Here is a 15,312-nt window from a genome sequence, read left to right on the forward strand (position 1 = left end):
TAATGCCCACGTGGGTAGGGCGCGCTATGGAGCAGGGAGAGGAGTTTCCAATTGCATGTCCTTCCTAGGTCCCTTTGGGGTGGCTGGACGGCCCTCCCCACGGCCAATCATCCAGGGAGGGCGGCAGGAGCCCGCCCCTCGCGCGTCCCTGGTTCCCTGAGAGACAAAAGCCTTTGAATCTCGGCAGCCACCGAGCGCGACCGCGACTCTCCGCAGAGCCTGGGGGCGGATTCGGACGGCCAATCGGCTTCTTGAGGAGTCCCGTGCCCGCGGGCCCAGGGCCGAGAGACTACAGGATCCCAGCCTGCCCGGCGAGCGGATTTGCCTGGGGCTGGCCGGGCGAGCTGGGCTGCGGCATCACGTGAGGCGGCCCGGACCACGTGACCCGGCGGCCCGGCCCCCAGCCCACTCTCCAGCTCCGCCCTTTCGCCCGCCACTCGCAGGGGAGTCTCCGGCCCGCGACGCTTCCTAGGTCCTCGCGGCGCTCCCGGCTGCTGGGCCTGCATGGACGGCGCGCGGCCGCGGCTGGCCTCCCAGGTAGCCGTGGGGAAGGGGGGGCGCGGGCCCGAGCTCGCGGAGGCCCCTTTCGCCCCTGCCTTCTCCTTGCTCCCCCTTCCCCGCGGGCCTGGCCGGCGCGCCCCGTTACTCCTGCGCCCTCCCTCCCGCCCTCCGGCCCGGGTCTCCCGGGCCCCCCGGCCCCCCGGCCGCCGGGCGCTGCATCCGGGCGGGTGATGGGGCGGCCGGCTCCGCACCGTTAGCGCCTTTGCTAGCGTTTCTTCCGAGGAGGAGGGGGGACAGGGTTGGGAGAAGGTCGGGAAAGTTTTCCCTGCTCCCTCTCTTATTTGAGCTTCAGGGACGCGGTTTTGCTCGTAGCTGGTCTGTCTCTGCTCTCGACGCTGTTTGCGTGAGAGGAGCCCTCGCCTCCGACTCTCCCGGTCTTCCCTCGGCCCTTCCCAAGATCTTAGCATCTCTTCCTCAACTCCGAATGTCACAAACCATACTCTACGCTGTTTCCCTTTCCCCCACACCACGGAGTCCACCAAGGGGTTTCACTTAATAGGGACTTTTATCCAGGAGTGCGATGAACCGAATGAAAAGACATTTCTTGTCCTGCCTCGGGTAGACTACCTGCTCTATTATATTTGAGATGAACATCTAGGCACGCTCTGGTCTGCTCTCGTAAGTAAGCTTTTTGTTTATATTTATTTGCATGTGAGACTCTCCGAAGTCATCTGCTGCAGAACTCTGCACCTGGGGATTACAATTTTATAAAGCAATATTATAACACTTAACCCCCCCCACCCCCGATTCATAGTCTTATTTGTCTTTGGCCTATTCTTTTTGGGGGGAGGATTATAGCCCTTGGAGGCAAATACTATGAGTTGCTGAAGCTGGTGTGCGTTGTGAGCTAGTAACATGAAAATACCAAGGTATATAATGCTGAAAGTAATGGAAAAATGATTTAACCCTGACAACAGTTTATAGTGTGCTTTAGTTTTTAGAAAGTATCCATTTGAAGTGAGCACTGGTGAATTTCACCTTTTTAAACTGCTTTCAGGGTTGAATATGTAACTGTATATTTAGATTCTATTAATATAGCAGTTGATCTGTGGAATGGATATCTTTTCATCCATGGTGCAAATACTAGTCCATTTATTAATACTTCTAGACAGGTCCTTTTTTTCTACCCTCCAGCGTTTCTCTTGAAGAGGGGACATTAATCTCTAAAGAGATTTCTTCCACGGTGGCTTTTATGTGTGATCCAAATGATCAAGTTCTGAGAACTTCGGAAATCAAATAGCCATAAAAACCAATGCTGTCAAGTTTGTAGCTTTAAAAAAATTCTTTAAAAAATTTTAAAGCGTTGCCTCTGTGTTCCAACAAGAGCTTGGCTTCATCTTAATAATCAGCAGTTCAAGCTGAGAAGTCTGAGATAGTGTCCTCCTTTATCTGAAAGTCAGAGTGGGGAAGATGAAACTGAAGGGAAGTCAAAGACCTTTATTATTTTTTTTTTTTTTTGGAGTAAGCATCGCTCTTTATTTTTTTTAATTTTTTTGACTTTTATTTATTTAATTTATTTTTTAAGACCTTTATTGTTATTATTATGCTGTTCCTTCTGTGTGTACTACATTAAACAGTAAGGCATGGGGAACAAGGTTTGGACCCTCAGGGAATCTAGAGTCCAAGCAGAAGCATAAAGAAGAATGTACATTACATGTAATTTATATCATCTAAAGATAACAAGTTAATATTTTAGGGTGTAAGCCCTTTTTAAAATTAATTTATTTATTTTTGGCTGTGTTGGGTCTTTGTTGCTGTGCGCGGGCTTTCTCTAGTTGCGGTGAGCGGGCTTCTCATTGAGGTGGCTTCTCTTGTTGCAGAGCACGGGCTCTAGGCGCACGGGCTTCAGTAGTTGTGGCTTGCGAGCTCTAGAGCGCAGGCTCAGTAGTTGTGGCGCACGGACTTAGTTGCTCCGCGGCATGTGGGATCTTCCTGGACCAGGGCTCGAACCCATGTCCCCTGCATTGGCAGGTGGATTCTTAACCACTATGCCACCAGGGAAGCCCTGGTGTGTAAGTCCTTTTTACAAGACAGATTTACTGGGTTGCTGTGTTCAGATAGTGAAATTCCAGATTGTAAGAGATACTGTGATATCCAAATCTAGTTCATTCCTGAGCCTAGGAGAGCCAGTAGCAAAAGTTTGAGTATTGAAGAATTTACCCAAATCTATTTGCTTCTTGAGTTTAGATAGAGTTTGGATAGCAAGAATTCAAATAGTTGGGGAGACCTCTATGTTTTTTAGTATTAGATATACTTTAAAAAATGAGATCATACTCATGCATACATAATATATTGTAAGGTGTGAAATGACTTCAGAAAATGATGAATCCCATCTGGGGAAGATTATACTCAGACCATTCCTGAAGGATGGTCTCTATTTATCCCACAACCCCAGAAAAGATTCCATGGCTTTTCTAAGCTTAGCCTTCCATGGGGGAAAAAGAATATTTTTGCCCAGGTATTCTTTTTCATGCTTAAGAAAAAGTTCTAGTTTTGGAAATAGACAAGGTCTATCCCCTCTCTAGTGCTTCAATCCTGAACTCAGGTGGTATTGTGTAAAGCATTCGGTAATATTGTTTACAGCTGTGGTAGAGGTGTTTTCCAAAGATGACTGTCAGCAATTCCTCCCACCCCTCCACTACTGCTGCTTCTCCCATCAAGAGATGCCGTCTGTTTCTGCTCCCTCTGAATCTAGGCTGGCCTTGTGACTTACTTTGACCAGTAGAACGTGGTGGAAGTGATGTGTGCCAGTTCTGGACCTAGTCCTTAAGAGGCCTGGCAGCTCCAGCATTTACCCTCTTGGAGGCCAACAGCACGTACAGAGGCTTGGGCTAGACTAGGTGGAGAAAGAGAACCCACCTGAGAGAGATAATGCGAGCAAGGCCTGTTTCAGCCCTAGTCAAGTTCCCAGTGCCTGTGACCCCAGCTGAGCCCAGTCAAAACACAGAATTGAGAGAAATAGCAAATTGCCGTTGTTTTAAGCCACTGAGTTTCTGGAATGGCATATTACTCAGCAAAAGGTAACAAACCCTGGGTATAAATCTGGTTCACAGGTAAGTCAGTTCCAAGATGGGATCCCTGAGCACAAAATTGTGGCCAGCATATGCAGTGGCATGCTTTAAAGATAAATCTCTAAATGAATTAAATCTTTACTTCATATTAACATAGGGATGTACTTACTGAATTGATTAAACTGAAGACTGGCTGTGTCGAGTACTAGGTAACTGGTTAAGTCAAAAGTCATTTTCTTTTGTGTATTTGGTTATTATTTGTATATATGATTGCTATTATCAGTCTTAACACTTGGTGATAGGATTATCTGACATGTTTTAAAGGAATTGCCAGTTGTTGAGATGACAGATGTGTGGTGTTCCTTGCAGTTTGCCATTTGCTGAATTTAGCACCATGATTGTAGTCGTGAGTCTTGGCAGTACAGATGTAAGATCTGCTGCAGTGAACACATGTCTTGAGAGGTGCTTTGCTCTCAAGGGTCAAGGAGAGTGAATCTTATGCAGACTGTCATTTCTTTTTTTTTTTTTTTTTTTTCATTTATTTATTTATTTTTGGCTGTGTTGGGTCTTCGTTTCTGTGTGAGGGCTTTCTCTAGTTGCGGCAAGCGGGGGCCACTCTTCATCGCGGTGTGCGGGCCTCTCACTATCGCGGCCTCTCTTGTTGCGGAGCACAGGCTCCAGACGCTCAGGCTCAGTAGCTGTGGCTCACGGGCCCAGCTGCTCCGCGGCATGTGGGATCTTCCCAGACCAGGGCTCGAACCCGTGTCCCCTGCATTGGCAGGCAGATTCTCAACCACTGCGCCACCAGGGAAGCCCCAGACTGTCATTTCTAATGGATATGTTGCAGGACTTTAAAAAATAACTGATGGATTTTTCAGGGGCACTTCTTATTGCCTTTAAATGAAAAAGTTCTCTGAGCAACTTTCCATTCCAATTCTGGTTAGTTTGGTTTAAAAAAAACCCAGAAAACCAAAAAAACCTCTTTTCTTGGAGAAGAAAATCTCACAGGAGATCAAATGGATGCCTTTATAGACTTATGGTCTCCAGCACCCACCGGACCCTGTCTTAGCATCTTTTTAGGTTTCCCTGGTCAGTGCTCTTTCCCATCCTCCCTGGTGGCTGCTTCAGACTTCAGACCCTTGTTTTTATTGCTTCACCCCATTTTCTGTTGCTACCTCCCATCTTGCTCTCAACAGTAAGCCTTCCATCTTCCTTCACTGGGAGAATTGGTGACCTCAGGAGAGAATGCTCTCAAATGCAAATCAAACCCACAATGACATACCACCTCACACCCACTAGGATGATTATAATGACAAAGACAGACAATAATTAGGTGAGGATATGGAGAAATTGGAACCCTCATAAATTGCTGGTGGAACTGAAAAATGCAGCCTCTTTTAGCAGAGTCTCAATAGCAGAGAGAATGATAAAGAAAGAAATTAACTCCAACCTCTGGTTCCCCAACCTTTAAACTCCCTTTCTTCGTATCCGTCCTTCTCTTGTGTTGTATGGAAGATTCCCCCGCTTTCTATAGCTTATGTACACCTCTGCTTCAGATCCCATTCCCTGGTCTTTCTCAGAAACCTCATTTGTTATGTCCTCTCCTCTTTCTACTGACTCCTTCCCAATAACATTTAAACATTTTCAGGTGTCTAACATGTTTGGAATAAAAAGATCATCCAAAATATGTCCTTCAGCTCCAGCCCATTTTACAGTTACTATCCTCTTTCTCCTTTTTCCTTCATAGTCAAATTTCTTTTTCTTTTTTTTTTTATAAATTTATTTATTTTATTTATTTATTTTTGGCTGCGTTGGGTCCCCGCTGCTGCGCGCTGGCCCCCTCCAGTTGTGGCGAGCAGGGGCCATTCCCCGCCGTGGTGCATGGGCCTCTCATTGCGGTGACCTCTCCCGCTGCGGGGCACGGGCCATAGGCACGCGGGCTCAATAGTTGTGGCACGCGGGCTCAGTAGTTGTGGCTCGTGGGCTCTAGAGCGCAGGCTCAGTAGTTGTGGCGCACGGGCTTAGTTGCTCCGCGGCATGTGGGATCTTCCCGGACCAGGGCTCAAACCCGTGTCCCCTGCATTGGCAGGCGGACTCCCAACCACTGCACCCCCAGGGAGGCCCCTCTTCACAGTCAAATTTCTTGAACAAGTTCTTTCCGTTCACTGTTTCCTTCCCTTCACCTTTCGCACGCTCTCAACTTGCCGCAGCCTGGCCTTGTCCATCCACAGCCTCACTGAAACTCTTCTTAAGGTCACCAGCAATTTTCGTTAAATCCTGTGGACCTTTCTCCGTCCTTACCTTGTTTGGCCTCTCAGCAGCGTCCGACACTGACACTACCTCCTCTGTGTGATGCTCACGCCCCTAGGCTTCTGTGTCACTGTTCTCCTGTATCTTCCTACTCTGCCTGTTCCTTCAGTCTCTGTTATGGAGCACTCCTTGTCCCTTTGCTGCTGGAGTTCCTTTGAGTTCTGTCCAAGAGCGTCTTCTTTTCTTACTCCACACACTTTTTCCTGAGTGATCTCATGCCAAATAGCCAAATCTCCAATCCAGATCTCTTTCTTTTTAAAATTATTATTCTTTTTATTGAAGTATAGTTGATTTACAAATATTGTGTTAGTTTCAGGTGTACAGCAGAGTGATTGGTTATACATATATGTATATATCTATACAGATCGTTCTTGATCTTCAGCTTTATAAATCTATTGGACATACCTACTTTGATATCCCACAGGTAGCTAAAGGTAAAATGTCCAGAGTAGAATTCCTCATCTCCCCCTGAAACTAGCTGTGTTCTCTCTACCATAGTAAGTGGCATTACAGATCACTCACTGCTAAGCTGAGCATCTGAGTGTAAGCCTTGGCTCTGCCTTTTTCCTTATCCAGCTCCCTCCTCCCACTCAGTCAGTTACAGAATGCTTTTGAGTCTACCTGTTTTCCCCACTTGCGTTTCCCTGGCATAGGCTTCCATGCTTTCTTTCCTGGTTACTGCAGCCACCTTAGGCTCTGAGTATGTCTCCCCCATCACCCCCATCTAGTCTCTATATTCTGCCAAAGTATCTTTCACAGACATACACCTGATCACGCCACGTCCCTGCTTAAGATCCTTCAGTGGTTACGTGTTGCTCTTTGGATAGTCTAAGCTTTTTGGCTACAACTGTGCTGAATTTCTTTCAGTTCCTCCACCAGACTTTCACCTGGCATATATGGTCACTGTTCCAGGTGCCTGCCTTCTCTTCAGGTACTTGACACTTCCCGATTCTGGTGATTGAGTAGCATCCGAACCTCCCGGTCAGAGCATGGCCACACTGTGGTGAGCATCTGTTTATGTGCCTAGACCCCCCTGACCACATGGAAGTTCTGCTGGGGGTGATGTTGGCTGTGTGTCATGTTTACCTAGAGGACTTTCAGTAAACATTTACGGAGTGAATATAGTGTGGTTCTGCCTGTCTATTGCTGGAATTTTAGTTTGCCTTTAGGCCATTACAGGGCACAGTTGATACTTTTCATGCAGCAGAGACTAGTAGATGAAATCACTTCAAAGATGTCCCCGTAGGAGAGGTTCACGATACCATAAATAAGTTTGAACTTGGGCCCCTCCATTCCAGCCTTGGACTTATTAGGAAAATAAAATGAACTATTATTGTGTTCTATCCATTTCTTTAATTGTTGACCCATCTATTTTTATGTAGTCTATTTTGCAAAGTCTGTATGTTTGGTGCAAAAAAACCACAAAACCATAGAAGAAAATTATTTGTAATCATGGAGGTTTCTTTTCTGGTTTCCTTTTGAAAATAAAAATGTTTTGTAAAAGCAGGATAGTCAGCTTCACAACCCTGAATGTTATTCTTTTTTGTTGCTAATGCTGTTGCCACTTGGGTTGTTTGCTTTGCTAACCGGAACACTTGGCTTCAGTAAAATTCTTTCTTCACTTACAATGAGCGGTCAGATTCCCAACTTAGTAGAATTGCCTAAAGCTTCTGTGCAGTGAAATGAAAGCAGGCTCTTGGATGATGGGGCTTAAGAATTGCTTCCTGAGGCCATTATTGCAAATTGTGCTTCGAGTTAAGTAACCTGTTGGTGGTTGGGAGGTGACAGTTGTCTTCTTAAATGAGTGATGAATTTGAAGGAAACTGATGAGGCAAAGGGGAATCACAGTGAGTGTTAGGAAATTCTAAGACAGCAGCATGTGGTCTTTAAATGAAACTAGGAGGGTTACCTTGTCACCTGTACAGCTGCATCTTTATGAAGGACGGCAGAAACTCCTCTGGAGAATGCTGCATTCTTAGAGTCCCTTAGTCTTTGTGGAATATGTCAAGTATTCAGGACATTCTTTCGTTTTCATTCTTTCAATACAGTAATATTGCAGAAAAGAGAAGTGGATGACAGCTGTTCTACCTGTAACAGCATCAGTGTCTCAGCAGATCTCTGAAACTTTGCTCCTTTTATGTAGTTATACCAGAGAATAGGTGAAATAGTTTTAAAGTGTATTTTTATTTAAAAGACTTTTAGGCTGATTCTTTCAGAGGCTTGTCTGGACCTGGGAAATACATTTGGTGTCCAAATCAGAATTGTAGCATCTGCTCAGTCTCAAAAAGCTCATCAGAATAGGTATGGAAGAAAATGCTATGAGTAACATGTGGCTCTTCTGTAACTTGAGAGGTTTTTTGAATTGCTTTTGCTGTAGCGTGGATATATGACGTAATGAGTTGTAAAGTTGTGCCCCAGAAGTTTACCCCAAACCCTATTCCTGTTTCCTCTATTTGAAAGTTTTCTTAGATTTGAAATATAATGTACTCAAAAATAGGGAAAGATGGCCACACCCTTAAATCTTTTGTCTTCAAATGGGAACTTCTGTTGGTGAAAAAGGAAGAAGGCTATGAAAAAACACTTGTTCCTGCAGGAAACCTGGATGATCTTCACTGAGGAAATGCTTACATTTTGTCGTATGCTTACAATACTGAGAATTTGACTTCTGGGATTGCATGTAACAGTTTTCTGGGAGACATAATTTTTATATAGTAATTGTTGTGCACATAATTTTTTTCCATTTGCATGTATCACGTGGGCTATATGTTTGCATGTTGCATCTCATTGCTTGCTTAGTTATTTCACTTGCATTTTCATTCTAGGTTTCCACTTACTAGGATTGACTTTCTGTTAGTCCTGAAGTTCCTCAGAGGCAGGGGCCATGATTGTATTGCTTTATGATTTCCCCCAGCATTATTGTATATGGGGTCATTGTCAGAAGAATTAATATATACCATCATTTTGTTCACATTATCATAACGGTAGAGTTTTTTTTTGGCAAGGCATCTTAGACTTTACCAGTAGCTCATAAACTATAAATAAATTCCTTTTGTAAGGTGGGTTAGCAACTAAACTGATAAGTAAAATCATCACCCATCCAGTTTATGAAAATAGAGAAACCTCTATTAGGAATCTTCGGTTTATGTGTAAGTGCTTTAATTTAATTAAAGTTTTTTGCAATTAAAAAATCATTTTTCATATTTGACATTGCTGTTTCAAATAGTCTAAACCTGGCTATGGCTTGTATGCTGAGGAACGTACAGGCCATTTTAAATGGATTGTCCCAACATTCAGAGTCCTTCCTGTTTCCCGTGAGGATATCAGCTTCCAAGATAAAGAATGATACAAGTTCACTTCATGCCCGAAGGATGACACCAGAAAAGGAGTCAGAATCTCAGGGGCTAACCAGTTCTGGGTTGTTCACTCTGTTTTGACCTCTTTTCCTTAGCAAGCTCTTAGGTCAGCAGAAGATGGGTTGGGAGGTGTAAAGTCTCATCAGTAACATCAGTCTCCTTTGCGCCAAATACATCTGGTTAGAATTTGGGGGTCGAGGTCTTTGTGGAAGCCACGTGCTGGCTTACAAGGCGACCCTAAATTTCTGGTATTGTTTAGTATTGAGACCATTATTTCATCAAAAACAAAGTTTTCCTATATTATTTTCTTTATTTCCTGTTGTTTTTTTAAACTCGAGACATATTCAAATATATTTTTGCTGGATCAGTAAAACAAAGCCTTCCCCTCACCCTCTCTTAACACTTGGTTATCTTAGGGGAAGGGATAACAGATGTGCTCTTGGAGAGATCAAAAGATTGGCTGCTACATTACTCCTTCAGTCTTCCAGTTCTAGATTTAGATCTCTAAAATTGGAAGGTCTGTGTTTGTCCTCTTGATTGCATTTGCTTTCAGAGTGTAAAATGAAATAACCTTTTCTTCCCCATGCCACCAGCTCTCTGAGGGACGGTGCCAGTAGCTAGGAAAAGCCATCCCAGGGAATGGGATATAGATCTGTAGTACTAACGGACCCAGAGTCAGTATTTGGGAACACAGGATGTATTTTCAAGTGCCAAAGAAAATAAGGAGATCCAAGTGGGTTGGCATATTATCCTTTGAGAGCATTAAACTCTTTTCCAATCTCTGCTTCCATTTCTCTTTTCTGTTCTTCTGTCCTTGCTTTATCTCCATACAGCAAAAAATCATTGATTCACATATTAATGCACGAGTGATAATTCAGTCTGAACATATCAGTGCTATTTATGAGAAAGTATTTCCTAAATAAAATGGATAAAAATAATGTTGCAAAAAAATCACTATCTCATTGAACTTCACAAGTAACTATTTAACATAACTGACATGCTAATTACAACTCATTTTTATGATTATCAATCAAGCCCTGGAAGGACCTGTTCATTGTGGCAATTAGTTTGATCTAGTTTGAATTGCTGTAAGTTCTGGAAAGTTCTAAGAAGGTGATATTTCTTTTAGAAATGTTCCATTCAGAATTTCCCTAATTTGAGCTTGCCTTCCCAAGACAGAATTATGATTATACTTTTCCAGAATTATTTTTTAGGTCTGAAACTTCTACATTTAATTTTTAAAAATACGTCTTTGAGTTTATTAATACAGGCTTGATAAAAGCCCATGGGATCATTATTTGATTTTTAAAAGTTGTGGTAAAATATACATAACATTCAATTTATCATTTTAACCGTTTCTGAGTATACAGTTTAATGACATTAAGTTATGCCAGTGTCATCATTCTCAGTCTCCAGAACTTTCTCATCATCCTGACTGAAATTCTGTATCAATTAAATAATAACTCCCCAAACCCATACCACCCAGGCCCTGGCAACCTCATTCTACTCTGTCTCCGTGAATTTGACTACTCTAGGTACCTCATGTAAGTGGACTCATACAGTATTTATTCTTTTGTGTCTGACGTATTTCACTTAGCATAATGTCTTGAAGGTTCATTCCTATTGTACTGTGTGTCAGTATTTCATTTCAAGGCTGAATAACATTCCGTTGTAGGTAGATACCATATTTTGTTTATCCATTTATCTGTTGATAGATATTTGGGTTTTCCATCTTCTGGCTGTTGTGAATAATGTTGCTTTGAACATTGCTGTACAACTATCTGGAGTTGCTGCTTTAAAATGTTTGGGTATACACTAGAAGTGGAGTTGCTAGATCAAATGGTAATTCTGTGTTTAATTTTTTGAGGAGCTTCCATAATGTTTTCCATGTTGGCTGTACCCTTTTACATTCACACCTTCTACATTTAAGTTTATATTAAAAACTCATTTTACAGATTTGCCCGAAACATTCTGCCACCCTAGGTTGTGAATTGAAAGCAAGAATACCTCTTAAAACTTTTAACAGCTTAGGGGGTAAACATAATTAAAATAAGCTTTAATTTCATTTAAAATACTTAGGACAGGAATAAAGATGCAAACGTAGAGAATGGACTTGAGGACACGGGGAGGGGGAAGGGTAAGCTGGGACGAAGTGAGAGAGTGGCATGGACATATATACACTACCAAATGTAAAATAGGTAGCTAGTGGGAAGCAGCCGCATAGCACAGGGAGATCAGCTCGGTGCTTTGTGACCACCTAGAGGGGTGGGATAGGGAGGGTGGGAGGGAGACGCAAGAGGGAGGGGATATGGGGATATATGTATAGGTATAGCTGATTCACTTTGTTATAGAGCAGAAACTAACACACCATTGTAAAGCAATTATACTCCAATAAAGATGTTAAATAAAATAAAATACTTGTTTATTTTTGATCACAAAGTGTGTGTTACAGAAATTTGGACTATATTTAAACAAAAAAGAAAATATCACCTCTATTCTCTCCAGAGAAGTACATTTTGGTGTGTGTATATCCTTTTTCTTTATACGTTATACTTTAAAAAATTGTATTCACGTAGTACATATTGATTTTTTATATATATTTATTTTATTTTTGGCTACGTAGGGTCTTCGTTGCTGTGCGCAGGCTTTCTCCAGTTGCAGCAAACGGGGGCTACTCTTCATTGTGGTGTGTGGGCTTCTCATTGCTGTGGCTTCTCTTGTTGTGGAGCACGGGCTCTAGGCGCACGGGCTTCAGTAGTTGTGGCACGCGGGCTCAGTAGTTGTGGCTCGCGGGCTCTAGAGCGCAGGCTCAGTAGTTGTGGCGCACGGGCTTAGTTGCTCCACCGGCATGTGGGATCTTCCTAGACCAGGGCTTGAACCTGTGTCCCCTGCATTGGCAGGCAGATTCTTAACCCCTGTGCCACCAGGGAAGCCCCAGTACATATTGTTTTATAACATACTTCAGTCTTACAGAGTACTTTTGGTTTTTGTGGGGTTTTGGTTTGTTTTTGTTTTTTACTTGGGAATAAGCACATAGTTTAGCTTTTTGTTAGCATCTTCCCTTGTGATGCACAGTAACACGGGAAGGAAAAACATTGGATTATCTTCCTTTAGGCACTTGGTTAATTACTGCTGAATCCTACTAACTTCTTGAGTTGCTAGCAGTAAATTACTTACTTGGCCAGTGTTACTGCCTTTGTTGTTCTCATGCATTCATAAATCCACATAGCTTCTTCCTTACATCTTTAACATAAAATTGTAGATTTTTATAGAACAGCTTTTTGGGAAACTCAGGCTCAGGAAGGTTATCATGGTTACTTTTGATTAAAAGTAAACCTGGAACTAAAACCCAGGCCTCAGCAATCTCCGTCCTTTCTACCAGGCCAGGGCTACTGGTGATGCTTTCTGATTTTATGAGGGGTGTGGACATGGAAGATATATGCCTTGGCTTTTATATTGACTCTCAAGTTACAAGTGTTTGGAGAAATATCTCGTAAAATAATGCTTCAAGTAATTTAGCAATGGGTAAACTCAGTTCGAATAATAAGCCATCATTATGCAAGTTAGCTTGATTTTTTTTTCAGCAGATTACCAAACCCTTAGGGCAGAGTTGCCTGTAAACTGATTAATGACTTCAGAATAATTGTAGTGCTGTCAGGAAGTTGTATAACTTTGAATGGTAATATCCTTTTGTGTTGTAATTTTAAAGGTGGTGAATCATAGTTTTGGCCAATGTAATTATTCCCCCCCATCTAAAATGTAATTGTATATTACCATAAAATATTAAATTTTGATACAGTTTGATACAGGCTTTGATACAGTTCATATTCTAGGAAAATAGGCATCTGGATTTTCTTGGAATTTATCTACCTGCTTATAGATATCCACATTGTTTCATTTCTTGTGTTTTCCCCCTCTGTTGTTTTTTTTTATAAATTTATTTAATTTATTTATTTTTGGCTGCATTGGGTCTTCATTGCTGCGCGCGGGCTTTCATTAGTTGCGGAGAGCGGGGGCTACTCTTTGTTGTGGTGCATGGGCTTCTCATTGCAGTGGCTTCTCTTGTTGGGGAGCACGGGCTCTAGGCCCGCGGGCTTCAGTAGTTGTGGCCTGCAGGCTCAGTAGTTGTGGCTTGCAGGCTCTAGAGCGCAGGCTCAATAGTTGTGGTGCACGGGCTTAGTTGCTCTGCAGCATGTGGGATCTTCTCAGACCAGGGCTCGAACCCATGTCCCCTGTATTGGCAGGCAGATTCTTAACCACTGCACCACCAGGGAAGCCCTGGGGGGTATCTTTTCTATTACTTCTAAAAGCATTTGAGACAATCTTCTTACCATACAAAGAACATTTATAAATCAAGAACAAAGAAAAGAATGACAGTCCAGTAGGAAAAATAGGGACTTTATGTAAAAGAATGGCACCTGGACTCTTATTAATCACATGAGACCGAGAGGTGAAGGGTACACATGCTGGCTTCGGGTGGCATGGCTTCAGGTCTGGAATCTGCCACTTACTAGTTTGAGCAAACTCTTAAAGTCTCTTTACCTCCATTTCCTTGTGTATAAAGTGAGGATTAAATGAATTAATAAATATAAGGTACTTGGAACAGTGCTTGGCACATAATACTCAACAAGTGTTATTGTTGCTATGACTGTGATTATTTTTAAAATAATTATCCCAACCTCACTCATCATAAGAGAAATTAAAGTTTTAAACAAAACTGAGACACCGTGATAATACACCATGAGCAAGGATGCAGGTGAAAGGGGCTGCCAACATGGATGGTTCTTTTATGCATTGGTACTACTTTAGCAGAGGACAATTTGAAATAGCTATTAAAGGTAAAACAGCTATTAGACTTGGACCCTGCAATTCCATTTTTAGGAATTTGTCTTAGAAACATATATTAAAAAGACATGTATATAATGTATGCAAACAGTAGTTTCAGTATTGTTCATGTTAGCAACAGACTGGAAGTGACTTAAATGTCTCCCAGTAGAAACAGGTAAGCTGTTAAATCGATGTAATGGAATGCTCTGTAGAACCATTGAAAAGAAATGAAGTAATTCTTATATGTGCTAATAGGAATGATTTCAAAGATGTACTGTTAAGTGGCGGGGGGGAAGCTTCCACACACTCATATAATGCTATGTAAGTCTACACTGTCTGTGGAAGGAATTAGAATCAGTTGTTTCAGTGGTTTCCTTTGAGGAGAGGGTTGGGGAGGGATGGTAGGGAGACTTACTTTCCTCTATCCTTTTGTACCATTTGAAACAAAAAATTTTTAACATGTTTATGTATTAGTTTTTACCCTCCCCGAAGTCCTTTATTTCTTCCCACCAACACACACACGCACACACACAGACGCACATACATACACATTCATGCACACTTTTCAGAACATTCAAATGTTAGTCCAGGAGTCTGGCTATGCAGAGATGGGGACCAGCCTGTCCTGATGGTGTTTAATGATTATTGAATATGCGCTGTGATCCTTGCGGTATTGCAAGCATCTGATCCTTGTCATCCAAGCTGGCGCTGATGGATAAAACCTCCCTCGGTGGTGGAAACTGAGGCCCTGGCTAAGTAAGCCCAAGCCCCAGGGATCTCTTCTATAGGTGCTGTTGGAGGTTCTGGGGCCAGAAAGACCTTGGCTCGCTTGGCTATTTTTAGAGGTCTGAAAAGAGGGTGGGCGGGGAGGAACTTCATGAGTTATGTAGCTCATTAGGAAACCCTGGTTGTGTTTATCAACTGCTTGGTTCTATTTCAGTTTCCAGAGGTGAGAGCCAGAATGGAAACTCACTTGGCATGATAGGTTTTGTGCTTTGTGCAGCCCCCTGGACTTTCTAGAAATACTTTTTAACTCTCGAAGAATTGAAGCTATGACCAGGATTCTTTGTGTAAAACTTCTTAAACAGATGAAATTTAGAGTTTTATGGAAATTTATATATATCTCTACTTTTTATAGGGTGCTCTTTAAGCTAATTGCTACTTGCATGAAGTCTGTAGTCATCAGCTCTGACACCAAGATGAGGGTGAATTCTCTGACCCTTGTTCATATAACTTTTCTCCGTGTGAAA

At 42.5% G+C, this 15,312-nt stretch overlaps 1 protein-coding gene across 6 annotated transcripts in view; it reads left to right on the plus strand.

The window, feature by feature from the left end:
* Nucleotides 1-406: 406 nt before the first annotated feature.
* RCBTB1 (RCC1 and BTB domain containing protein 1) overlaps nucleotides 407-15,312 on the plus strand; it is a 50,478-nt gene continuing 35,572 nt past the window's right edge. For 2 of the 6 annotated variants that reach the window (XM_036831252.1, XM_036831254.1), the window contains exons 1-2: nucleotides 427-537; nucleotides 1,075-1,179. Coding sequence is in view for 1 of the 6 variants with exons in the window: in XM_036831247.1 (XP_036687142.1) it covers nucleotides 505-537 (33 nt within the window). In the remaining 5 variants the exon portion in view is untranslated. Of the gene's footprint in view, nucleotides 538-1,074; nucleotides 1,180-15,312 lie in introns of all 6 variants that reach the window. The other 4 variants (XM_036831249.1, XM_036831247.1, XM_036831250.1 and 1 more) reach the window with 4 other exon arrangements.

Source organism: Balaenoptera musculus, chromosome 18, assembly GCF_009873245.2.
Source record: "Balaenoptera musculus isolate JJ_BM4_2016_0621 chromosome 18, mBalMus1.pri.v3, whole genome shotgun sequence".
Classification (NCBI taxonomy): domain Eukaryota; kingdom Metazoa; phylum Chordata; class Mammalia; order Artiodactyla; family Balaenopteridae; genus Balaenoptera; species Balaenoptera musculus.